We start from the raw sequence: 27,656 nt of genomic DNA on the forward strand, positions 1-27,656 counted from the left end.
TGCTTGGGGGTCCTCATAATAAATAGTATGTGCAATATTTATAAACAATTCCATTTTAAGATGCCTTTTTTTTTTTTTTTTTTGTTCCAAAGGGAACATTGTATTACTTCATTAAAACAAACAAACAAACAAAAACAAACAAACAAACAAACAAACAAAAGATGGAAGACGAGTATTAGCCAAAATATTTCACCCATTTTAGGGTAAGAAAATATGGGGCAATACTTGCTTTCCAGTTGGATGAAAATGTGCTTTTGGATAAGGTTATGTATGGCATATGCCACAGACTGGGGCAAAGAGCAAAGGGCAGGGAAAATGAAGAAACTGTTCTGTCCTCTTTGCTGCAGATTTACTACTGAGGTTTCAGCAGTTCGTGTCATTCCTCTGAGTGAGTCTTTCCACATATAAAATGGGAATACTTTGTTTATACGCTTACTTCACTGTTGTGCGTTTGCAAGTGAACTGGTCAGTGGAGAGAAAGCACTCTCCCAATGTAGGACTATGCCAACTGGTATGCTATATATGGGCACCAAAGCTCTCAGAAATAGTGTCTGAAATCACACATTTTATGGAGGATGCATCACACAGACTTCTGAGGATCTCCTACATTTAGCAGGTGTAAATATAAATGTAATGTTTTATCAGCTTACTTTGGTCTGTCTGGCCTTCTTATACATGAAAGTGTATGAATCTAGTCTCCAAACTGAAAATGAGTGTTTATCCAAAATTAGACTCTTTGCTCTCTTTCTGCATTTTTTCCCTATCAGTTGCAGCAAAGCAGGGCCCTTTTTCTTAACACTGAAGGACTAAGAAGTTTATGTAAATCTACAGAGGATTTATATGTATCTTCTGGTTTGCTGATGCAGCTCAAGATGACTTAAAGAGATGTTTTAGGTGATCAACTACAGAACCAGAGTCTTCTGTGTATGTAACTTTATAGAACATAAGTGATATATACCATGTCCCTAGGCAATAATACTGCATTAGATTGTGAACCTGTTTTGAGAAACATTTCTTAATTTACTCAGGCATATTAATCAGGTTTCTTTGGCAGAAATGCTGAGTGTGTGTTTGTTTATGAAGGTCATTCAGTTTTTTCATAATGATGCTGACTCACAGCTGGTAAGTTATCTCTGCCTTCCTTCCAGTTTGGTCAGCAGTGTTCTGTGCAGATTGCCACTCCCTGCGTCTTGTCATATAAGAGCTATAATAAAACTGTTCATTAGGGAGGAACTTCCTGTGATTGTGATGAATTCAAGAGCCCAGCCATTTTGCAGGAAGAGTGTCAATAGTCTGACCTTCCTAGACAACAATTTAATGTAACAGTGCCACTGGTGGGCCCTCTGTTCTCTTTTTTTTTTTCCTGCATAAGTTCAGAAAGCCTGTTCAGGCTACACCAACAGCTGCACATCTACAGAAGACTTTGCTGCCAGTTTTCTACTGGGTGAATAAATAGTGTGCATGTGTCTTCTTGGAGCTTTACTTCTAACATTGTCTCCATAGAGTTCTGTCAGGAGGGCATTCTGACAATGTTATTTTCAGTGCAGTGCTTAAGTTAAAATCTTTCCTAGGCGTTTTTTCTATCTTGTCCTCAAAGCTCACACTATCCTCTGTCATCAGCAATGTGTGTCCGTTCCCCCAGCTGTCTTTTAACTCTTTACGATGTGATTATTATTTTCAAGTGCAGTAGTCCAGAAAAATCAAGACCTTGTGGTTAGGGTGTTTGTTTTGTTTCCTTCTAAAAACTAACAATATTGTAAACAATGTCTTGCAGAATTTCAATATTTATCTTCTCAATTTTTGCAACAGTGCAAGAGTTCTGGAGCAAACTAACAGCACTGCCTTCAGTTCTTTGAGAGGTGCCATGAGCCCATGTAAAACCCTCTTGTGCACCTGTGCACTTCTTCAAGTACTGGTAAATGGCACCCTTTCCCTCGCCCAAAGTTCTTGGTGCCTGGATCTATCCAGTGGGCTGCAACACACGGGGTCCTGTGGGGATGGTGTCAGCTGCAGGCATGAACCAACACTCCCATCCCCAGTGGCTGCTTCATTTCAGCTTCAGCTTTGGAACTTGCATTGCCAAGCCTCATAACTGCCCATGGAGAAGGGAGAAAGATGGAACCACAGCATGAGGGAGGCAGCACAAATACAGGGGGTGGGAGGTAGTGGCTTTTCACTCATGGCCATCACTGTGATGTCTCTGGGGTAAAGAACCCACCTATATCTATGACATGAAGAAATCATTGTTCCCCACTCTCGGGCAGCACAGGCTGCACCAACAGTTTGCCTTGTTGATAGTTATACTGAGTAACATAGAAGCCATTAAGGGGAAACTAAAGATGAACTGAGGGCAGGTGATGAATGTTCCAAGGATAGAATGATGCTAGAAACCATCCTTTGCACCCAGCTGATGTGAACATTATAAAGGAAGCACAAAAGTTTTAACTTTGTGTGTGCTATTTCCCAGTTTTAGAAACAATTTTTTTTGCTAAGAGTTGTCAGCTAGAGCATCATTCCCTGACAGGCAACACTGTCATGTGGTTCATGATCATCTTGTTACAAGCCATTTGTTGCAGACAATAAATAAAGAGAGCTCCAATTGTACACAATTTAGCCCTGCAGGGGCACCGGTATTGTCAGGTGAAAGCTGAAATGTTCAGTCTTAAAATCACATGCACATGCTCAAGATGATGTAATCAGAGTTATTAAATTACCTATGTTTCTTTTTATGTAAACTCTCAGTTGAAACTGTGCCTCACAATGTCAAAATCACCATACTCTCAGCACTCAAGTCACTGAGCAGACAGGTTTTTGAGTGAGTAATGAAGTTTCAAATAACAGATGCATCACTGAGATTTCTCAAACAATAGTGTTTTTCCTTTAAGCAACCAGGATTTCTACTCAGTGTAACAGTTGACAATTGCACATGCTAAAACATTCCATATTCCCAAAGGCTTCATATAAATAAAACAAGACAAATGCAAGATGAGGTGCTAGACAGCTGCTAGCCACAGATGAAAGAGTAAATGTAAGATGGTTGCATCAGTGGGTGGTGATATAAAGTGTACCCTCAAATTCCCTAGCAGTGCAGTAGAACAGGTGGGAGAGACAGCTGTTTCTAAAGAGTTTTTTTTTTTTTTTTTTTTTTAACCTTTCACAACGTATCATTAAGGCCCCTTTGCCTTTATTAATGTAACTCTTTGTATATATCTAGCTATTTAACATTTGTGCATAGCGTTCACCACCTCTTACTGCTTTTAAATCCTTGAAGTTCTTTGTACATCTCTAGCATAGATACAGAATGCATGTAAAACTTTTTTTTTTTTTTTCTCCTGAGCACAGGGCACAGAATTATTATTGCAGGAGGAAATTTTAGGGAAAAAATGTGTCTTCTTCAGTCCCCATATTTTCTTCTTGTTTTCTCAGGGAAATGTTTTTTTAAGTTTTGAAAGAATAATTTGTTCTAAAAAGAACAGAATAAATTTGCTAGGGCAGTGTGACTACCAGAAATGCTGCTGCTCTGTCCCTTCTATCTCAGAGTATAATGGGGAAAGATGAAAAAAATAAAAAGTGGGGAAAAAAAAAAGTGAAACAACTTCTATATGATTGGATAAATAAACCAACTTTGCTCAGGGTAAAAAAGAGACAACTAAGAAGAAATATGAGAGAACCTGTGAAATTAGGTGTCATGGGGAAAATGTATAATCTTTCTTGCAGACAAGAACTAGGAGGCAGTAAATGAAATAAGCAGACAGCAGAGTCAGAGCAAAGGAGATTCTTCCCACAACGTGAAGTTCAGGTATAGAAGGGATATTGCGATTCAGGAAACAACTGGACAGCTTTGTGGAGAAGAAATTTGTCAAGAAGAGTTAAATACAGAGATGGAACATTTTTCTCAGGATATTCATGGAATACAAAGAATTCTAGTCTGTGGAAGTACTCTGGGAAAGTCTCTCTACAAATTTCCTTATACTCTCAGTTTTCAGTTTCATCTTCTACTGTTATGCTGTGTTGTTATATTTCCTCCTTCAAGGGTGACAGCAGGAAAATTGGTCATGGGTCAGAGAAATAAAATGCTGGGAGAAGTCATTACCCTGTCATGCTAAGAAAAAGGCTATGCATTGGCCTTTCTCAATGAATTTCTGAAGCTGGGTACAGTTGTGTCCAAGCAGGTTCATAATGCTGCCAACTAGAGATCCACAGCAGTCTATTCTTCAGCCTATTGCTTTGACCATATGCTGACAGGCACAGTTGTGCTGCTAAATACATGCATCAGTGAGACACACTCAAGAAAAGAGACCTCACCATGAGATTAATGAATCTTTTTTGTAACAGAGTCTCTTTATAAAAAGCATTTTAATTATAGCAGTCTGGAAGAGAGAAGTCCTTGCTTTTCCATGTACATAAACATATAATCATGAGCAGTTACACTTGTTTGTGACATTGCCGTTTGATAAATCTCAAAAGAAATTAGATGAAATTGCATAACAACTGAACTTGTACCAGCACTGTTTTGTGACCAAAGTTAGAAATCTGATTCAGGAGAGAAAAATAAAAAGAGTATTTTCAGGCAAAATATTAAATGGAAGCTGTTTTACAAAAATAAATATGATTGTGAGAGTTGAATTTCACTTATTTTATTCCATGAAGAGAGGTTTCAGGAAGGCTAGCTAGAAGGGAAGTCAGGGCTTCGTAACATCAGTGGAGCGAAGTGACCTTCATTCTGATCTTCTTAGCCAGAGGCAACACATCTTGAGGGCTGCTCTCCAGAGCAGTTTCAGATGGGAGCTTCCCAAGAGGAGAAGGTTCTCTGCACTGTTCATATTATTTAGACAGTTCCATCTCCCTGGAAGATCAAAAATATGGAGATTATTTAGTGGGTAATGTTCTTGTGACGTCCAAAGGATTTTATTATTTTCCAGTGGCTACAGGAAGCTGTCAGATAAACCCCACAAATAAGGACTGAGATCATATTTTCATCACTTGACAACACTGTAAGATTTTAACTGTACTTTAGAAAACATGATCACGGTGCTGTGAAGCACCGTGAAGTGAATGAAGGCTTGTTTAGTTTTTCAAACTGTCAGCCAGTCAAGTGCATATACAGCTGTTATCAGCACACAAAATAATGAGCAAAAAACATCGGTTGCTTACCCCACAACATCCGCAACATTTGCAATCCCCACAGATTGTTCCAAAGAGTCCGTTCACAACCTGAATGCCGCAGAGCACTGCTTGGATCCCACTCATCACTAGCAGCAAGGCAAAGAGGGTCAGGTGCCAAGGAACTATAGTGTCAGGTGATTTACACATAGTCCATACTGTGTGGTTACCTAGATAATTCCTGTGCAGAAGGGAAACAACAGTTATGGAGATGATGTTAGCTCCCAGAGTGGTGACCTGTTATGGCTGGCAAGCTGTGACTCTTGTAATATGTGACTGAATTTCTGTTACCTTCAGTATTGTAAAAAAGTATTCCCATTACAGCACATTTTGTTTAGAACATTAGTTTTTGTAGTTTCTAGATCATTTGAAGTAATTGATTTGAAAAGAGAAGGCACAATCAAAGATAATAATGTGTTAGATACAATCTAATCGTTCGTGGTATTTTGGGAAGACATTACCAAACCATAGCCAAGTATGTGCCAAAATGATGTTCATCCCTATTAATATCTTGTCTGAAGTCAAGTGGCTTTCCTACTGTCGGTTTAGTTCTGATATTGCACGAAGCAGTGCTGACATCTAGTGGTGCATTAAATGGACCTACAATGCATGGAAGAATCGTAGGGTTTCCCGAGGAATATGGCATCTTCTGTAATTCCCCCTCTAGCAGAAACCCCGGGCTTTTCTTTGGTTACAGCATTAGATTTTTTCCTTCTTGCTGTCTGTGTGGAAGTGATAAATAAAAATGATAGCAAACGTTTTACTTGTAGTGGGAGGAAGAGACAACTTTGAAATTCCATAAGCACGATAAAAATGATATAAACATTAATTACTTGAAAAACATTGCATTTCAATAAAAGATGTCACTGCTAATCAAATGGACTGAATTTATCCTCAAATACTGTTTATAATCCCAAGAATAAACTAGAGTGCTGTACTCTTTACTGGCTCCTTTGAAACTCAATAGTTTTGATTGGTCATTGTATTCTTTACACATCTGTTCTTGTTGCTTAATTAGTATTACTGTGCATTGCTGGGTCTTCAAAGAGCATATTTCTTGGATTAATAGTAAAATTCCCATTGTTATACAATAGATTTGGAAGTTTAACAATGACACAAAGTTTCACAAAGTTAAATAATATTTATTTATTTAATTATTTATCTATTTGTTCCCTGTTGTCTTGTCTTACCCGTCCTGGAAGGGATAGAGCCAATCTTTTCCATCATTACATTTAGGGCCTCTGTTTAGGGCTACTGCTGACACAACAAAGCAATATCCAGCTCCCAAAACTCCAACTGCAGCAAATATTATAGAGGAAAACATCTGACAGAGAAAAATTATGTTATTTTTATTCTCATTCGAACAATGAAATGTGCCCTATTAATGTAAAGGTACATTCCCTAAGCTCAGCTCTTAATGGTCAAAACAGTCAGCTGCTAAATAGCTGAAATGTTTTAATTTGCAATTGCATGATAAATACATAATGTATACTGGCACTGGTATTTAGAAGTTTTGAAAGAGTTAGGTGAGGGCAGTCTTTGCCTGAAGATTCATAGACTTGGTACCTACACAGTAGATGGCACTCTTCACGTTTATACAGTATTTATCTAAGCATTTTCTTTGTTCAAGGTACAGTGTTTCACTGAAGAAGCTGTCTTTCACAGAAGATTATAAGCAAGACTGAAGTATTGGACCACTTACCGCATTAAAAAAAATAAAATAAAAATCGACAGTACCCTTTACTAGTTAACTTTTTTATCTTAGTCATATTTGGACCAAGTAATTTTATTTTTCCTTCTTGAGACTTCCCTTCAGGTTTTGTATTAGTGTATTTTTCTTTATCTTATCACCATAAGCTCTAGTAGTGCAGTTGGAATTAATAGAAGGCTCTCCTTATTTTTCTGGCTTTCCATTAGTACATTCTCGCATACACTAATATGTAAGCAAATTGTCCAAATATATCCAAAATGCCCTACTTGTTTTTTAATCACTTAAAATTCAAACCCTAATTGTTTGTAGATAGAGGTAGCCACAACAGTTTGTAGGTACAGGGGATATCTTTTACTGGATCAAAGTGATATAGGTGGGGGGAAAAAAAGAAATGCACTTTCCAGTCTCTGAGTGCTTATACAGATGTCAGCACAAGGATCTTTTGTGAGTGTTGAGATAGAACAGAACTGAACCGTTCAGCTGAAAATGACCTTCAAATATCACCAAGTCCAACTGCCTGACCACTTTAGGGCTAACCAGCCTCAAAGGATATTAATGAGGGAGTTGTCCAAATGGTTCATAAACATGGACAGGTATGCATTTTTATGTTGGCATATCTGATGAGGCTAACAAAAATTATATTAATGTAGTAGACATCATAGTAATGATACTTCTGCTAAAATACAAGAGCAAGTTCAGTTCTCAGTCATGCTGTGGTAAGGCCACCAGGACTCTTTAATATAGTGTTGTGACTGTACTAATATTCGCAGTCTCTCAGCCAGCTACAGCAGTAGCAGGATTCATCAGCAAGGTATGGCACTGCGGAATGGAGGTTGCTGTATGGACAGCAATATCCTTACATATGCTTTATCTTATGTTTGCCAGCATGACCACAGGTGGAGAGCACACACAGCTCAGAGGGTCACCTCTGTCTCTATAGATGTTCTCCAAGTTCATCTGAATTTCTGAATTGCAGGGTGGTGAGTGGAAGTCTGGCAGCAAAACATTAGTGGTTTGGTAGATGCCGAGTTATATGTGGTCTTGAAAGCTAAGCTTTGTTCACTGTTGACAGAAAGTTGGTAATGCAGTGTGACAAAGAGAAATATGTGCCTCCATTTTTTTTCCTAAAGAGTTTTCTTGGGATTGCAGGGAGGCAGAATCATAGGGAATTTAGGGAAGGCTCTTTGTTAATCTCACAGCCATGACTCTTTTTTTTTCTTTTTTTTTTTTTTTTTTTTTTTTTTTTTTTAAGTGAAATATCTGTTCCTTTGTAAAAGAGTGTAATGATCTATTTATGCCAAACAATTTATCTCAGAAGGACAGACTTTCCAGGAGGAATATGCCTATTTTATATCTAATCTCATCTTTTAAATAACATGCTTGAGTTGTTCACTAATGGCTAAATGTATCCATTTGAAACTTTTCACTTGTGGTGTGAAAGGAGAAAGGATTTACATCCACTATGTAAATCATAGTGGAGCCCAGTTTAGGGCTGAATGTTTTAAGCAGGATGTTGAGTTAGGTAAATTCCCAAGGCTTGTTCCAACCAGAAGTTTCTTATGAACCTAAGATATTCATAGCCTCCCGCATGGCCCTGCAATCAGCTGGGAATATAATGCACAACTGTCAAAGTAATTTTTAAAACTGCCAGCAAAAAAATGGCTGAAGAGAGAACTGTTATGCTGTGCAAAACCAAGTGCAGATCTTTCAGAAATTCATTTTAATTGTGATCACAACTGTTAGTATGTTGTGATTGCTAAATATATCAAGGCAGTACAGATTTGGTACCTGTGACACAACATTAAAGGTACAACACCATTTTGACAACCTGCTATTTATACCTTTAAGCGCTCAGCCAAATGACAAGGCTTTGCATCTTACAATTTGGAGAGCATCTGTCTAGTCTCTCAATGACTGCGAGCAGAAGAAGTATATATACTTATTGATGATAATACATCTTTTACTTTTTTGCCACATTTCTTCTCACTTACCGCAAACCTCTTTCCACAGCTCTCATTACCACAGCATCCACAGCAATCATTATTCTTAAGGCCCAAAAACACCAAAGCAGGAAAGATCATCTACCAAAGGCAGAAATACAGTTTGAGTTGGGATGAATTCAAATTACAATTGCTTTTAAATGCAATAGTTCTATGTCTTTATTTCCTTGACACTAAATTAAGTAACTTATTGCTAAACTATTGGGTGACTTTTAACTTATTTGCTTATCAAAGAAGAATTTGCAGTATTGGAGCCTGCGTTTGAGAAAATTCAACAATAAAAAGTCATGGTTTAGGTGGTACAAAAAAGACTGTAATATCTGAATTTATATACTCACCAGTACACCAGATCCTAAGATCCCTCCGAAGTACCAAACCTCATCTGTAATATTTTGATTGTTTTCAACCACTTTTCCTCCAGGGAAAAACAGCAAAATATTAGCAAGTGTACATAGCACAGCCAAAGGGATAAGAGTGATTCCTAGGCACTTAGCACAGCCTCCAGTGCACATGTTTTGTTGTTGTTGTTGCTTTTAAAAAAAGAAAGAAATTGCAAACACAGCTAAAGACAGAGGAAAAAATCTCTCAGATGTTCTCAGAAATGTTTTCTAAAAAGCTTCTCAGTTTCTTTTGCAAAATCCAGTTTCTGCTGTGCCTCTTGATAAGCTTAACCTATAGAATGCTCCCTTCAGAGACGTTGCTGCCTTTGATTTGAAATGCTGTATTCTGGTTATTTATACATTCTCACAGCCATGATGTCAATTTTCTGAACCTCCATAAATGAAATTACGTTCAGTGCAACTGCTCATTTTACTATGACAACCGATGACCTTTGTTAATATTTTACTAATGTGAATGAGACACTTGGTTATCTGGGCTCAGGTTGTGGGTAGAAATTCTTTTTAGTTCAGGATCATCATTTTTACAATACAGTGTCCTTCATTCTACAAACTACTTTGTAGAGACTGACATGGAAACACATAATGAATCAGCTTATGTTAGTAACAACTGTGTATAATAGAAAAGTTCTAGTGAATTTTCTTTTCTTTGGGAAGTTTGAGCTAGTCATTTAATGTTTTGAAACAGACAGCTTGCATATTTTCAATATATAATGAATTAATACGAAAGCTGTGCTTTGCAGCTGGTATCTCTGAATAAAAATAAAGGTCAGAAAAGTTTCAGCGGACCTGCTTCTTATGGTTTGTCATTTTTTGTTCTATCAAAGTCTAACATTTCATCTGTGCTCAGATGAAGTTTACATTTAAAATTGTACTGTGTGCGGCAGACAAACTTCTGAGTTCAAGCAGAGCATGCAGCTTTTTACTCAAGCAAGTACCGCTGTTAAAGCAAGTCCTGCAGCTCTCTAATGGACACTGGATGCTTAGACTTGGTATATTGCCTTGCAAAACTTGTGCTATGATGAAGTACATCATCTTGAACTGTCCAAAACTGTCTGGAAATATGCAAAGCTGAAGCTTCAGGTTAAGTGGCAATGCTGAATAAGCTGGTTTAAGCAGCCCACCATTTTTTTACAGAAATGGTGCAGCTAGAGAAAAAAAAAAAAAATACAGGGACAGGGACCTCTTGAACCTTTACTGATGCTGAAGAAATGTATTTGGAACCAGAACCTGGGCCAGTTAACTTTACCTTTCTGCCAAAACAGAAAGATACAAAGCAGTTGTATCAGAGTGGAGCATCAGATCTGTTGTTCTTAGGGAAATGTCTTTTTAAGTGACAGTAGTAATACTAGAAATCATATTTATCTCTGTACATAATTCTAGGAGTTGCAAAGTGCAATTAGAAGGGTGGTTAACTTCTGAGAGAACTAACTGACATTTTTCTTAAAGGTGCCAGTATGATTGAACACAGACAGGTACTGCCCCTGAGAGACCGCAAGTTTGGGGTTCTGCTGCAAAATAAGCACCAAAATTTAGGAAAATCAGTTATTACTAATCAAGATGGCTACTTGGTATATTTCTATTGTTCTTAACAACTTAATTCTGTATAACTTCAGGCAGAAAGGATCAAGGTCTTGTTTTTTTGATAAAAAGATGAAACTATGAAACCCATTTTCATGTCAGACAATATTAAACTTTTGATGCTCTTGTTTACTTCAGGGAGCCTGATCTTAGACTAAGAAAAATATCACACTGTGATTTGATATAAATATGATACAAAACAACAGCTCACACATTTATTATTCACCTTGAGCAGAGCAATTTCTATAGTTAAATCTTACTTTTTCCAAAAAGTTCTCCTCTAGATACAGAGAATCAACCACACAAATATCAAAGGCTTTGACTGGTTAATCAATAATTCCTTATATTTCTATTATTGCTTTAATTAAAATAACCTCAATCCTGAAAATAAATAAATAAATAAATAAAAAGGAGATTATCCTGGGTGCTATTGAAAGGCAGCTGTCATAGTCATATGTTCTAAGACTGTGAGATAAAGACTGTACAAGGCCTTTTGTGAATCACACAGGGGAAGGCAAGGTGGAGATTTTATCATTCGTTTAGCTACGTGCATTCAACTACAGCACCTGAGGTTCTGTAAAAATTTTTGTGTAACAGTGTTGCTAGTGGGTGTATAAAATTAGCTGTTGCTCTCAGTTCAATGATACTTCTCAATTGATATTCTGCCTTTAGCACAAACCTGAATCAAAGGTCTTAGAGGAGTCAAATTTATGTTAAGTACATACATATTAGAATAAAGGCTAGTGGTGGGGTTTTTGTCCTTTCCTTTCCTTTCCTTTCCTTTCCTTTCCTTTCCTTTCCTTTCCTTTCCTTTCCTTTCCTTTCCTTTCCTTTCCTTTCCTTTCCTTTCCTTTCCTTTCCTTTCCTTTCCTTTCCTTTCCTTTCCTTTCCTTTCCTTTCCTTTCCTTTCCTTTCCTTTCCTTTCCTTTCCTTTCCTTTCCTTTCCTTTCCTTTCCTTTCCTTTCCTTTCCTTTCCTTTCCACTGATGAGTTATTTCTGTTACAATTAGGTATTAACAGTCCAAAGTTTTCTTACACAATATTTTAGATGGTTTTGTATCTGAAATAGTAGATAAACCAACTGACACAAAGATGAGACATTATAGGCTGGTAAAGACACTCATCCATAAATCCAGAAATGTTCTTAAATTGCAGTAGAATGAGAAAGAGACACACCACACACTACTGATGTTAGTGCTGAAAAATAATTAAAAAAAAAAAAAAGACATAAACTAGACTGGTTATCACCAGCTTAGAGCTTTATACTGCAGTATACAGGAAACTGTATCCTGTGTAGTAGATATGGCATTATGACTTATATACAAACTTATATGCAAACAACTAATAGCAAAGTTATCACAGAGTCCATTTTATATTTTATTAGTCAAGAAATTTCCCAAGAGTACATTTTGAAAAGCTCCTGCTTGTTAATTGAACATTTCATTCCAAGAAAGACAACTATTACGCAACAGAAAAGCAGAGAGAGGAACAAATGAAGTCCTGAATGACAGACAGCAGTCTACATGTGCTGGTCAGTCAGATGTCAGAATTAGGCCAATGTAGGCAGTTTTTATTTTTATTTTTATTTATTTATTTATTTATTTATTTATTTATTTATTATGGCCTGCCATTGCCTCTGTGGCAAAGATATTCAGAACTTGAAAACTCTCCATATTTCATGCACTGTGTTAAACAGACTTTCATGATGTTCCCAGTGAGTAGAGAGTATTTGTAGTTTGGCTCCCAATTATGGCATATGTACTCAGCAGCAGACATAAGGAAAATATTTGCTGTAGCTGGAACATAAATCTTACTATGCTTTTTCCTGTCAGACTAGAATGTGGCCTTTTTTTTTCTTTCCTGTTGTGAATTCTGGCTTGTAGTAAAGGGAGAAGTTTTAAACTGTATTGCATCCAGCACCCTGTCACCCCAACACACCTCAGGTGTCTTCTACGAAGTCCTTACCACGCTTCCAAGCTAAGGCTACTGACCTGGGCAACAGTCCTACTCTTACCCTCACTCTACTCACCAACATGGTCAATAGCATAGAAGGTTGGGCAGACTCCTCTGTTCAACTATACTTTTATTTAGGCCAGGCATTTTTAAAGCACTGCCAAAATTTGCGTGAGGTTTTAAGCTACATTTCTGTGTCAGCAGGGATGACTCAAGGGGAAATGGCATTCAGCCTGAGCTGGAAAACACTCACATTGGCTCAAGTCTTTTTCCATTGAAAAATCGAGTGACTTGCACACTCAGGTCCTCAAGGAGGTCTTTCCCTTCCATCCTAGCCCATGTTCTTTTTAACTCTGTCCGTCTATCTAGGTTTAGGACCAGTAAACACATTGTCCAACTTTAGCCATGGCTGCTTGTCCTTCAATACTCCATTGTGGAGATTCTGAGGCCTGGCAACTGGGGTGGAGCCAGTCTGAATTTTGTGTCATGCAACACATTTTCCTAACAATTGTGGAGTCACGATGGAAGGCACTCCTTTCTGACATCCTGTGAGAGGGTGTTTCCTTCTTTCCTTATCTTCAAAGTCATACAGAGTCCATGCTATGCAGAGAAAGATGAAATTACATATTTTCCTATGGAAAAAATAATAACAATGAAAGGTTACTCATAAAGTTTTGGTTATTTCAGGAAGTTGTAAGCAGTGCTGATATTTATTCTTTGCCTGGCTTCTTAAAATTAGTCAGACAATGATCTGCAAAGTACGTGGAGACTGAGAAATGACTGGAACAGAGAATTTGATAAATGTGAAGGATAAATATACATGTAAATACAGCTACATGCCTAGTGTCTATGTATAAAAATGCACAGTACATGGTAGATATAAATGAGAAATCTAAAGGATTTGAATGAGTGATGCTGAAACAGGAATAAATGTAGCTTAGATGGTAACCTGAATAGTAGTGTAAATTATCCTGTATGCAGCATACACTAATTAAACACCTTTGTCTTGGGTACCTAGGGTAGCCACCTGGGGTATCACCAGTACAATCATCAAAGAAGGTTTTTTTTTTTTTTTTTTTTTTTTTTTCTGCTGTTGTTACCATGCATTTCTGCATTTCTTACTAATCTTACTGATATACTAATTGTAGATAAGCGTGTCTTGATCAGTTCTTGCATTGATGACTAATCTCATTAGAAGGTTATGACCCATGACAATGAGTTCTTGCTGTTGTGATCTGTGTTACTACTTCCATATCTTAAATGTAGTTTTGGCTACATGGAGCTTCATAAACTTCTACTAGAAGTTCTGGTTCTGCTTTCAGTTAAACCAGGGAGGATTTTGCTAAGAATTTACAAGTAGGATTAGATTTGCAGTAGCATAACTGAAAACAAGATTGTTCAAGCCTCTGCTGCTGCATGTAAATTTGTGTGTGTGTGTGTATTTATATAGATATGTGGTGAAACACTGATCACAAGCAAGAAATCTTGAAGGAAGTTCCTGCATTAAATGATTCAAACAATCATTTTACAGAAACACTTTACATGGTGTTCTGTTTTCTTTTGTGTTTTGCCATTCCATTGAGGACTGGTTGACTGTGGACCAAGTCCCCTTTCTTTGGAAAGGATACGAAGGAAAATGAGCTGAGAAATGTCTCCCTTTGCATTACCCCTATCTTAATTACAGTGAGGGATTGATTGCATTAGCACAACCTCCTTCAGAGAACACAAGGGAGCTTCTCAGCTCTGATGTCATTGTAGACATGCAGAGAGGACAGACTCCATTCCTCTTGTCTGATGATACAAAGCAGCCACCCCTTCTATATGAAATGTGTGGATATGGAACACACAGTGGGGAGATGCTACACGTGCAGGGCTTAATTACCATGGCCATGTTTGCACAAAGTAAAAAACATCATCACAACTCTGTACACAGCTTTGACAGAGGAGAAATACATTCACTTTTTTATTTACAGATTTCTGTCAGTCCTGGCATCTAGCTGTGTGGTGAGGTATGTGAAAGTAGACAAGAGGAAACTAGGTACTGTAGGCTTCCCTTTCACAATGTTTTCCTGTCCCAGCCCAGCTGCTGAACTTCCATCTCAGCTCTCCTATCAGGACAGGCTGGTAACATACAGTTTCCCTAGTATCTTGTTTGACCTTTGTTCTCTTCCTGATGTTTCTGTTCAGATAAGAACTTGTGACAGAAGTAGCTTGGCACAGGTGGTATTTTAAGTTGCAAATTGATATCACTGTGAATATCATTGTGAAAAGCAAAGTATGCTAATGAGAAACAAGAGGAGTGGGCTGGAGGGCATACTAGAACCAAATAAGCCTGGATTCATGTACTGTGTGGGCAGTTCTGCCATCAGTATTCTGAATTTAGTTATGATTTCAGCTTGATGTTAAGGACCTAGACTGAGTATAAACTATAAGTAGATAATTGCCAGCTTAGGGTAAGAGATTCCTGTGCTTGAGAATGGAAATAAGTCAGATGAAGAAACTTGAATTTTAATGTCCTATTCTATGTAAAGTTTTTATTCCCTGCTATCATTCTGATATCTGTTAGCCTAGTCCTTTCCCATTAAATAAAGATATTAGAAAAGAAGTTTTCATTTCCATCAATATCAGAACTATTTGTGTTACTGACATTCACATTAGAAGTGAAATGTTACAGAAACTAGTTGGATTTTTACAGCTTTTTTGTAGCTCAGCTTTATAATTCTTTGCTGTTTTGCTGTTCTTTTCAGTGATGTTATGTTGCTTTCCATTTTACCAAAGATAAAGTTGCTTCATCTGCCACTTCACCACCTTTCCCACAAATGTCTTCAAGATTTCTCCTCTACATGTAACTTCTTCTGTTAAGGTTTTAATAAACTCATACCTTCATTCTCCTCAAGGTATAATCTAACCATGAGACCAAAAGTAACTGTCAACCAGTAGCAAGTAGGCATGTGGCCATTAAACAATCTCTGATATTTCTCTGATTTATGATGTTACTTTTAAGTAGGTAAAAATTATGTAACTACATTTATGTAAAACTTCTTTTTACTACTGTTATAGTTGTTGAGTCTTGTGGTATATATTTTTGTTCCTCTGCAGAACAGGTGTTTTGGTGTTTTGTGATTAATTAATCACAACTGGGGGGTGGGTATTGTTTGTTTGGTTTTGTTTTTGATTGTTTTGTTGTTGTAAACCACAATGCCTGAAGCAAAAAAATAAAAGAACTTTAATCCTGCCATAAGCCATCTAAACACCACTGAAACACATGTACATTTAATAATTAGTAGGGATAGTAGTAAACACCAGGGGTGATTACCAAAATAGGAAAAGGAACCATTTTATTTAGGGTTATATAAGTTAATTATTTCTGTGTGGGGATGTATGTACCTTATAGGTTTTTGTTTGTTTTGTTGATTGATTGTTTTGTGTGTGTGTGTGTGTGTGTGTGTCAAATTCAGAACCATTTGCAGTTTTGTGACTGTCTACAATTACAAATTCCTGTCTGGCACCTTCATTCTCTTGCTGAGCATCATTTAGGTTTTCTTTTTCCTCCTGACATTACATAATTAGGTAAGCAGGCAAGAAAAGCCTGGGAAAAAATGGTCCAGTTCATTTAATTTTGCAAAATGGATTAATCTTTTTTCCAGGTAATTTTGTTCTTCTAGTGAATGTCTTTCCTGTCTTGCATGAGAAGCTTCTTTGGGTGCTATCACTCCTCTTGATTTTGTGTAGCTTCTTTCTCAGAGTGATAATTTGTCATTCACTTATTACATGTCTTCAGAGCCTTGTAGTATTCACTGTGACACTGTATGTTTCTGAAGAATGAAGCAATATACACCATGCCTCCATATGTATTAACCCCTCTTAAAATCAGTGTCCTACATGCTTTGGTCTACTTTAGTTCTTTTTCTAGCAGTCATAGAATCTGTTGTTTCACAAGAAAATTTAAGTTATAAGCAACATTTGTACAAGTTCTGTAAAGCCTTGAAAACATGAGAAGTTGAAAATACTGTTGATTGAGTAAAATCTTGGCTATACCTTCAAATATTTCAGTAGTTCCAACAAAGTCATCAAAGAGTGGATTTTAATCCTTGTGTTGGTTTTTTTTTTTCAAACTTTTTTTTTTTTTTACCTCTGTCTTGCTTTCTCCCTATGTACCTAAATTCTCATACGTTTGTGTCTTCTACAATAACAAACATCTTTAAAATAGGAAGTTTTCACAACTTCTGTTTCTGAATGTGGTATTTGCTTCTTTGCATCTAGAAACACTCAAATCTTTATTATCTGGTCATGCAGTGGCTGAACTATTTTGCTTGTTTATTCTTTTTTTTGTTTGTTTGTTTTGTTTTGTTTTGTTTTGTTTCTTCTACTCCTTCTACTCTCCCTTCAAGGGCACATTCAAACTGCTCAGATTTTGATGCATCTCTCATGCAGCAACTTTAAAGAATGGTGGCAATGCAGCAGGTGCTGCTGTGGCTGTTACTCTAAATATCACTGACCCTGACAGTGCTCATGAAGTTAGAGATTGCTCCTGTCTTTATCATAATGCAAGCATGGTCTTATCAGAAGGTAAATGTCAAAGAAAAAGTCTGGGCATTCCTATCCCATGCTAGATACCAAAGCAATTATGAGGAAAATCCTCCTGTGAATTCATTAACTCACTCTACCTGAGAATAACTTGTGGCCTAAGTGGCCCCAGACATAAAGCAGGAGTAATACTACAAATTTATATGGAGTTGCATTGCTTTTAGCCTGTCATAGAATACCCATCTCTCTTTCTCATCTTTATTTCTAGACTTAATGGTGGAGAAGAGAGCAAAGGGGAACTAGAATAATTCCTGCTGCTTGTCTGTGTTGCTGATAAATGGCATTTCCTGAATGCTGGCTCTTCACCACCATTTGGGCTACTGTGGCAGTCAGATGTGAACTGCACATAATTTGAACCAAGTGCCTCTCTCCAGTTATGTTTCAGCTTCTTGGCTTTGTATCCTCCATTTGCATTGTCCAGCTCAATTGTTCACATGTTCCACTAAAATTATACACTTGTGGCTCCTTGTCTCTTGCTTCTCCCACCCATTTTTCTATAAGGGATGCATCTTCCTTAAGGACATCCTTGCTTAAAAATTCCTTACATAGAAACGGTTCATGTGTCACAGAGCAAAATAATGAACCCCAGAAACAGTTCATACACTGAAAAATATGTTTATCTTATATGATGCTATTGATACCTGGATGACATGGATAGGTTCAGTCCTACTTTTAGATCACCTGTCTGAAATGACGACACTTCTTACGGATCATAAACTGATGACTGTGTAGGGAGACAGAGTGGAAAAAGAGGGGAACACTGTCTTTTCCTCTGTGTAAGTGGGTAAAGACCATTCCCATTTTGGATCAAATTTGAAAGACTGCTATGGTTTTGAATTTATCAAAATTTTAGAGTTGGTTAAGAGATCATATCTTCCAAGCTATATGTCTTGTGTACTTCAAGGCAATTCTGTACAGGTTTTGGTTGATGATAAGAATGTTATTATATAGCACATTAAATTTGATTCATTTGCTGTGACACTGGGACATTTAATACTCTGTATTTATCATATGCTTAACTACAGCCATGTTTCCAGCTGGCTAATCCATCTCCTGTGCTGATTTCACTGGAGACATGTTTGTTAAGAAAGGGGTCAGAGTCCATATTTACATTTCCTTGTCAATTTGTTTAACTTCCCTCTATTTGAATTCTGTTCAAAAGGGAGATTTGCATGACTGAAGAGTATTTTCTTCCATGCTAAGCTCCTTTGATGGCTAGAATCAAGAAATGCTAAAGGAAGCATTTGTGAGTTTTTTCCTTATTTTTCAGATAAATATATTTAATTTTTAGTTATGCATTGAAGATCTAATTACATATCCTCCATGTATGTCAGTTCCCACTGGCTTCTGTGGGAAGACTTGTTGGAGAAGAAAGACAGAACTGAACTGACTTACTGAAATCTTTCTTCATGTCATTAACACAGTGCATGATATTTCCCACCATATCTCAAATTGCTAGCAGCTTGATCTTGTAGTCCCTGTGCTTACTGATGTCAACATTAGGCTCCACAGGTTCCTGTAGCGCTTATCATTATGGACAATATGTGACTACATGTTTGCATCCTTATCTGCAGTGAATTTATTTCTTGGTCACTTCTGTAGTTGAGAGCAAAACACGAGCATATTCATCTCTGCTTATTGATCTCTTAATTAACAACTAAGTAAAATTAAGAAATGAGATAAATCATGCAACAGTAAGTCTAATTTCTCACCATTTCTGTGAAAGTTGAACTGTTCTTTTTATGAACCAGTTGAAAAAGGTAGTATAAAATCTTGGGTGTTAGGATAGCTGTATACTCACTGCAGATAGCCCCATGCTATCCAAAGAAAATCCCATGGAGGCAAGGACATTACATGCTACTGCTGCTATCAGATTATGAACACATTTTTTAGGTCACATATCTTGGCTAGAGTGTGGAGGGAGGACAGAATGCCCCCTACAGCTTCTCCCAACCTCTTTGCCTCTTAAGTTCTTCCTTTGCTGTTGCAGCTTTTGCAAGCTTAAATAATTAGCAATCTATTCCTGCTTTCAGAGCATTCATGTGAGGGGTGCATTATTCATATTCCTCTATCTCTGCCAAATCACCTTGCAGTAGTGAATTTAGCATTAGGTACAGCAACAAACTGGTTGCTCTGTAAATAGACATCCAGATGGTATAAGGCATGTTAACTGTTTTGTACTACATGCTGTTTGACTGGTAATTATTGATTTGTTAACAAATTCATGAGGCTAAGAGTAGACTTACATTGTTGGTAACAGCATCCACATTAATTTCAAATGATCCTTGGCACTGAAAATCTTGCCTCTCTGTATGCTCCATCTGTCCTTCTAACATAGTTCTAGTCATTGTCATTATGCAGAATCTGTTTGCAAAGCCTCTGTTGCTGAAACAAAACAAAAGGATATTCTAGCTGTTCTTTTTTTATAGTTATGACTTTCCCCCAAAGCCCTTTTCTTAAATGTAAAGTTTGTCCCAGCTTGAAAAAGAATTAGCTATTTCCTCACTGAAAGCACATAGTTGTCAAGTATAACATACAAATATCCTATAACGAGCAGAGTTGGAATGTGTTCACTATTTCACAGGCTTGTCTCCTATTATATTCTATACTTTGTTTCCTTTATTCCTGAGATTTGACATGAGCCATTTCATTTTATGAATATAGTTATTGAAAATATTTAAGATACATTTTTCTGAAAAAACTTCAAAATCTGGATTTCTGAAACAAAAATCTTGATTTCCTTTTCAGGAAAAGGTTATGCTCAGTTTTATAGATGGACTGTAACACTGGTGTGCTCAAAGTTGGCACAAATCATGAATTCCTTTTCACCACTCTAATTTTAAATTCTATTACAAGGCATAAAAAAGGTACAAGACTGCATGCTGATGAATTTCTTGCTGAAGTAAGATTTATACAAGAAATGAAGAGCAGATTAATTTTTATTGCATAATAAGAATTATACAGATTACATTTAATGAGAGGAGATGTGTGTGTATATATATATGTATATATATACACATATATATATGTATGTGTATATATATATATATTTATTTATTTATTTATTTATTTTCCATAAATGAATTAGTAGAGGTTTTGCAACAGCCTCTGTTAAATTGGGTTTATATCCATGGCAACTTTTTCTGCTTCCTGGATAACTTTGTTTCAGTGCGTGTAACTCTGAAGTGGGTGGAAGATAGGCTTTTCTGCGTAGTAATAAGTGGAGAACTACAATAAAGTTCCATATTATGAGCAGATAAATATAGGCCCTTAACCTCATTGTGTAGGGAATGTAATGTTACTGGTTGCTGAAAACCAAATGCCAGTAAAAATAAATAAGTAAATGAGAGTGAGAGCCTATTGATCGTGCCAGTTCATCCATACTAAAAGCACATACAGGATCTCAGCTGTAGGAAACATAATGCATTGCTTTATTGTTTTCTTTCTTAGAAATGTGTTCTGAAATTTTATTGTGTTTACTAGTGTGACTAAAGCTAGGTAACTGTTAATCTATTCTATAAATAAACTCTTGCTCCTGTTTCTGCTTCAAATTTGATGTTAGCTACTATGCAATTAGAAGGCCCAGAGAGACACTGTTTATTTCAGAGGTATATCATGTGTAGGCTGAAGGTTTTTCTCGCTTTGTTTTGTTTTCCAAAGGCATGGAAGTAACCCAGTTTGAATGCAAATGACTCGATTGGTCCAAATAACTGGAACATTTAAAAGCTTAGGTTTGGATACAAAACATTTTGTTTCAAACCATGAAATAAAATTTCTGATTTTTTCACGTCTTTCTTCTCTCTCTCTCTCTTTTTTTTTTTTTTTTTTCTTACCCAAATGGATAAAATTATTTCAGGAAAGAGTTGACTCACTTTGAGTAAATCAGTTATTGCTTGTGTTAATATTTAACAGTATGGTACCAGGCTGTACCCTGTTACTCTCAGAATACTCCCACATTGTTTTGAGAGATGGTGCATCTCCTGCTGCAGTATCAGGTATCTAGGATAGACTGTGCTGTGTGGTCCTTAAAGGCATGGTGCTTCTATTGCATTCACCTTTGTGTAAAGTCTGTGATGAATCCTAATGTTGAAAACATTAAGATTCAGAAAGCCCAATTCTAGTCTTGCTGGTAACGATTAGGAAAAAAAAATGTGATAGGTCAGGAAATAAATAAATAAATTTGAAATAATTCTAGTAATTTTCTCTATCTCGTGAAAAATATCCTGACCCTTTTGAAGTCAAACAGAGGTTAAGGGACTGTAGCAGTCCTTAGATCTCATACTTTGCATTTCCCCTGTCTCTCACACCATCTTTTGCCTGCATTTCCATCTATCACCAGTGCCTGAGATCTGCTGCATTCTACACTCCTTTTGCTGCTGCTTTCCCATCCCCAGGCACTGGTTTGTTCCACAAGCTGTTCCCCTGGCTGTCACCATTGCCCATGCTTGTCCTGTCTCTGCTGGTGGTGATGCAGACCTGTCCAGGTTGGACTTCACCTGTCACTGGCTTTCTCCTCAAATCCTCTGCTGGCTGCTGCTCTTTGGCTAAAGAATGAGAATTGGGAACAGTGGGGTTGGAGTTCCTGCTCATACTGGTTTGCTGTGGACCTGACCACTTAGCCTGTCAGACAGAGGCTGCAGCAGGTCTTGCCACTTTTAATCTGCTAAAAGAGCTCCAGAACAGGCCAGTCCAAACAGTTAGGAGAAACAAACAAACTAGAGCTGCTTACCCCCTTTTTTGCAATTTTATGAACTGGGACAAAGCTGTGGGATGATGGTCTTGATGTAAACCTATAGGATTTGATTTATGATGAACTGATCTGCTCACTCATGTTTTTGCAATTAAAGAAACAGCTTGCTTCTGTGTAGTCCCAGCCCTTGGTGTCTGGATGTAGAAGGACCTAGATTTTGTACAAGGTAAGGGAGGCCAACCCTCCATAATCTTTGTGTGAGCAAAAGAACTTGATGAGAGAAATGCTTCTGAAGGTAACTTCGCATTGCAGAAACAGGGGAAAAAAAAAAACTCACAGTGAATTATAGACAATTATTCTCCTTCCAGCTAGTTAAACTTTGATTTCTTTCCCATTCTGCTTTTGCTATATTTTTAATACTTTAAGCATGAAAATGTATTCCCTGTAAAGGGGAGAGCAATGGATTCTTTACTTTTTAATGATTAACAACAGTTCTGAAAACATCTGCCTGCACATCATTACAGATAACACCAAAATGTAACACCAACAAGAAAAATCATTTCCAAGGTCTATCAGCAGCATTAAAAAGATCCCTTGTTTCCAAGCTGAACAGGGGTGACAATCACTGAGTACTGATCATCGAGGCCTCCATCAGAGAAGGGCCACGAAGACGATCAAGGGGCTGGAGCACCCCTCCTACAAAGAAAGGCTGAGAGAGCTGGGGCTGTTCATCCTAAAGATAAAGACCTTATTGCAACTTTTCAGTACTTAAAGGGAGCTTATAAAAAAGATGGAGAGCAACTGTTTGCTCAATCAGATAGTGACAGGAGAAGGGGGAATGGTTTTAAACTAAAAGAGAGGAGATTTAGATTAGAGGTTGGAAGGAAATTCTTCACTCAGAGGGTGGCGAGGCACTGGAACAGGTTGCCCAGAGAAAAGAAAACTGTTTTGCCCCAGATATAGAAGATGTTTACTAGCATCAGTTTAGATAAATGCCTTTGGAAAAGTTGCCCAGACAGGTTGTGGATGCCCTATCCCTGGAGGTGTTCAAGACCAGGTTAGATGAGGCCCTGGGCATCCTGATCTAGTGGGTGGCATCCCTGCCTATGGGAGGCAGTTTAGAAACAGATGATCTTTAAGGTCCATTCCAACACATGCCATTCTATGGTTCTGTGATTTTTTTGATCACTTAAGTCAACTGTTAGATTACACCTTGAGACTGTGAAGACTGTTGTATTATTGGGCCTCTCCATGACATAACATTAGTCAGTAATCAGTAATTAGTCAGTAATCAGTAATATTAAAATTTCATAGATGGATGTATTCATTAATACGATATACAAAGGTTTTTTTTGATCATATTTACTTTGTGACTATGGTCTCTGAGTTTAAGATAAAACAAGATAATATTGGCTGCAGCTTGTTCTGCACAAAAGGTGTGAATCTGGTCTAATTAACAAGAGGCATAGTCAGGAGGATGTTTCTGACTTTGGTGGAACTCAGTTCCTTTAAAATCATAGAACCATACTCCAGTTTGGGTTGGAAGGGACTTTAAAGGTTATCTAATTCTAACCTCTCTGCCAAGAGCAGCATTAGGTTTAGAAAAATTCATTTGAGGTGTGGGGAGCAGGAAACTGGCAAGAAGTTCACTGCCGTAGGGTTTTCTGCCCTGGTGTGCCTAATGTAGAGACATCTTTTAAATTATTTTTGTGCTATCTGCTTCTGTTTTCCCTGTTGTATCGTGAGTAGTGTGGGGTGATTTTGGGAACCAAAGGAACTTTTTATATATGATACTAAGGTTTTCTTTGAATAGTTTCAAGTTCTACATGTGTGAATTATTGATTTCAATTTCTGTCTTGTTGGTAGCTTGTTGGTAAATCATTGCATAATTAGAGTAGCTGAGAATAACTGCTTTCAAATTTAACCAGCTACTTACTCTTATATCCATTCAGGTTGGGGGAATTAAAATGCTTTTTGATGGTGAATATAGTTCAAAGCCTCAGTAACCCTTACAGATTGGTTGAGGCAATATATGTTCTTTTAGATAATCACTAGTATGTCATAATAGCACACCAGTTTGTGTTTCACCAGGAGATTCTCCTCAGCTCTTCTGACTCATTACTGCATGACCTTGTAGAAGAGCTTCAGTTGCTGTCACACCCTTGTCTTTGTGAATAAAAGTGTTTTGTATTCTCACAATGTAGTCAGAGTAACTACAAGCTACTTGACCTGTTACATGAAGTCTCCTCTTAATGCAATGAGGTCTTTATATCCAGTTTCATCTTTTTATATTGGTGTTTTTACTGACTTACAAGTCTCTTTAATTTGAATATAGACCTCATTCTGTACATTTGACAATAGAGCTGAAACATGTTAAGACATACTATGTATGTATGTACATGGGATATAATTGCCATTCCTCCAGAACTCAAGCAGGAGGAAATTATTTGAGATCTGGATGCACAGCTGTTTCAGCTTGTGCATTGAGCTTTCATGCTCACAGACACACGAATGGTCACAGGTAGAACAGAGTGCTTCCAGGCACAGCAGATCTGTGCTCTGTCTTTGTCAAAACTCCAGTGTTTTTTAACAGTATGCTATTCTCATGTTTTGTCTGTCTTTACTTACTATTCTGCATTATTTTTTCTTTAGTGTTTTAATAAACCATTCTATTTCATAGAAAACCATTTGTTAAAGCATCACAAACTAGTATAAACATCTCCCCACCTTTCTGTGGCTGCATTTCTTCTTTATAATCAAGTGGAATTTAATGGCAATATTGTCAAACTTGAATTTCTAAAATTATTCACCTATAATGTCTGCTTAGGCAACAGAGTAAGTGACCTAAATTTCAAGGTGCTAAATATCCTAGTACTCTAATTAAAGTCTTTGGGATTTTGTAAGTGAACTGCAACTGACTTTCCAAATTAACTGCCACTGGAACATCTATACATTTTTCAGAAACAGCTGAACTATTACTGAATACATTATACACACTAAGTGTACTTCCTCTTTGAAGAAAATGCTATTTCAGTAGCATGGTGATCATTTGCTTAGATTATTACCCAAGAGTTAAAATTGGCACACTGCTTTATTAAGGATTTATGGATCTGTCTTCCACAGATCACTTAAATCACTGAAATTATAAAATAATACTGTTTTTAGCACATATTATCCTCAAAGGTTATTTTCACCTGGAGACATTTAAGTCCCTTTCAGGAGCTTGCAGTATCTGGCAAGAAAAGATTGTTTTGAAGGTTAGGTTGCAGCTGCTATTTCAGAAATGGTTTAGACAAATTGATCTGGAAAGCAGCTTAGGAGAAAAAGCCCAAGAGATCCTGGGTGGCACCAAGTGGAACATGAACCAGCAGTATGTCCTTGCCACAAAGTAAGCTATTGGCAAGCAGAGCTGCGTTAAGAGTGCTGCCATCAGGTTGAGGTGATCCTTTCCCTCTGCTCAACACTGTCAAGTGCCTCGCCACCCTCTGAGTGAAGAATTTCCTTCCAACCTCTAATCTAAATCTCCTCTCTTTTAGTTTAAAACCATTCCCCCTTCTCCTGTCACTATCTGATTGAGCAAACAGTTGCTCTCCATCTTTTTTATAAGCTCCCTTTAAGTACTGAAAAGTTGCAATAAGGTCTTTATCTTTAGGATGAACAGCCCCAGCTCTCTCAGCCTTTCTTTGTAGGAGGGGTGCTCCAGCCCCTTGATCGTCTTCGTGGCCCTTCTCTGATGGAGGCCTCGATGATCAGTACTCAGTGATTGTCACCCCTGTTCAGCTTGGAAACAAGGGATCTTTTTAATGCTGCTGATAGACCTTGGAAATGATTTTTCTTGTTGGTGTTACATTTTGGTGTTATCTGTAATGATGTGCAGGCAGATGTTTTCAGAACTGTTGTTAATCATTAAAAAGTTAAAAAAAAAAATGGAAAATTTAAGACAAGGCCTTTTTTTGTGATCTCTGTTTTCTTGATTGTCCCAATAATTATCACTGACAACATGCCTCTGTCACATGTACAGCAATTGTTACAATATAGTAACACTGGCTGGGGAGGGGGGGGAGAAATTGTTTCTTTAGTTCTGCATTATGTTCTAGAATTTTTTAGTCAAAAGCGTCTCTCCTAAAGTATTTCTCAGCTGGAATGTTTTTACTCAAAAAGTATAGATAAGATCATGTGTATAAATGTACCTCATAAGTATTATGCATAGAAAAAAAGTTACAGTTACAGTTTTAATTTCTTGCTTATCATAAGTTCAAGCTTTTTCCAGTTATACTTTTATACTTTCTAATATTGTTCACACTTCCTAAAACTTGTGTAGTCTATCTAATAGAATGGTAGTTAGGTTGGAAAAGTGGGGGGGGGGGGGGGAGGGGGGAAGAGGGGGAGAAAGATAGGAGGTGGTTTTTATTCTTACCATAGAAGTTACCACTTGCATTATCTCAACAGATAGGTCGGCATACTCTGCACACCCACTTATTAGACATGGTATACTATAGTTTCATAATGCTTCTCCCTGCCAAGAACAAGCATTCCTTTTAATCCAGGGCTTGCAGCAAAAACTTATTAGTCATTCAGTAGCACACCCATTGCCTATTGAGAAATGTTTTTAGAAAGGAGCAGATGTCTATAGCATGGCTCACAGAGACTAATTTGAAATATGTGGCTAAGTGCACACCCATTCCTGTAGCCTTTACTCAAGAAAACTTTTTAATGACATCAATGGGAGCTGCTTCCAACACAAAGGAACTTAGGATAGACTCTTCATACTAATGAGCTACCTGTTGGACTAGTGAATTTCCTGTTTTGAAAGTGGGAAAATCTGTGTACAGAGTAATATTGAAACCAAAACATCCAGATGCATAGCAGCTTTGGAAGCAGACATTAAAACTTTACAAGATCTTTTGTAGGTTTAGCAAGGTAATTTGGGTCAGCTCAATGTTCGAAGGAGGTGTTTGCTTTAATGCTCATCAGGTATGTGTGTGGCATCTGATACACTAGATATATTTGTACACATGTTCTGCTGAGCCAGATGATGGGTGCTGGAAGAGCCATGGAAAGTTCTTGATCTGTCTTGACATGTTTACTGCAAAGGGGCTTCAAAACTAACACTATCTTACTGATAGGTTTTGCAACACTTGCTCTGGACAGTGGTTGGGTGATAGAGGTGGGAGGGGAACGAGTGCTTTCCACAGGGAGTATGCTGTTGGCCAGGATAAGGAATCATGCACTGATACCATCAAAGAGAAGAAAGAGAATTTAGGAGGTTGTAGCAAAGCAGTGTTAAGAGGCTCATTTTGAAAAACAAGCAAAGATCACTCCTTTTGGAGCCCAGCTGCAAAAGAATGTGGGATGTCCAGTACTAATCTACTTTTGAAAAGTAGATTACTAGAATGCCTCCCCAGTGTGACAAAAGTTACAGGCATTCCTCAGCCTGAGGACATTTTAAACCACATCTCATACTCCATGTGAAGATCCTTATCAGTAGGTAGTGGGATGATCTTTCTGAGAGTGCCTTCCTGTTGTCTTGCATGCAGCCTCAAGGAGCAAAAGGATTCAAGACATGGTAGGCTG

General features: G+C 37.5%; 2 protein-coding genes across 3 annotated transcripts in view; one reads left to right on the plus strand and one right to left on the minus strand.

Moving 5' to 3' along the window:
• Positions 1-4,337: 4,337 nt before the first annotated feature.
• TM4SF4 (transmembrane 4 L six family member 4) lies at positions 4,338-9,663 on the minus strand. The gene is made up of 5 exons (XM_084528820.1): positions 9,213-9,663; positions 8,866-8,955; positions 6,354-6,487; positions 5,155-5,344; positions 4,338-4,846 (listed from the first exon to the last, which is right to left on the minus strand). The coding sequence occupies exons 1-5, from the start codon at positions 9,384-9,386 to the stop codon at positions 4,829-4,831; spliced, it is 606 nt and encodes a 201-aa protein (XP_084384946.1). The 5' UTR covers positions 9,387-9,663; the 3' UTR covers positions 4,338-4,828.
• A 6,694-nt stretch (positions 9,664-16,357) lies between these two features.
• The window catches only part of TM4SF1 (transmembrane 4 L six family member 1), a 30,660-nt gene continuing 19,361 nt past the window's right edge, over positions 16,358-27,656 (plus strand). Inside the window, exon 1 of one of the 2 annotated variants that reach the window (XM_084528827.1) lies at positions 16,358-16,375. The gene's annotated coding sequence lies outside the window, so the exon portion shown is untranslated. Of the gene's footprint in view, positions 16,376-22,290; positions 22,309-27,656 lie in introns of those variants that run through there. The other variant, XM_084528826.1, reaches the window with a different exon arrangement.

Source organism: Aythya ferina (genome assembly GCF_964211825.1).
Source record: "Aythya ferina genome assembly, chromosome: 9".
Classification (NCBI taxonomy): domain Eukaryota; kingdom Metazoa; phylum Chordata; class Aves; order Anseriformes; family Anatidae; genus Aythya; species Aythya ferina.

Coding starts and splice junctions, on each gene's coding strand:
- TM4SF4 (XM_084528820.1), bottom strand. CDS start 9,386: ATGTGCACTGGAGGCTGTGCTAAGTGCCTAGGAATCACTCTTATCCCT. Junction 8,956..9,212: donor TCTTAGGATCTGGTGTACTG/GTGAGTATATAA, acceptor TGCCTTTGGTAG/ATGATCTTTCCTGCTTTGGT. Junction 5,345..6,353: donor CTCTATCCCTTCCAGGACGG/GTAAGACAAGAC, acceptor CCTTCTGCACAG/GAATTATCTAGGTAACCACA.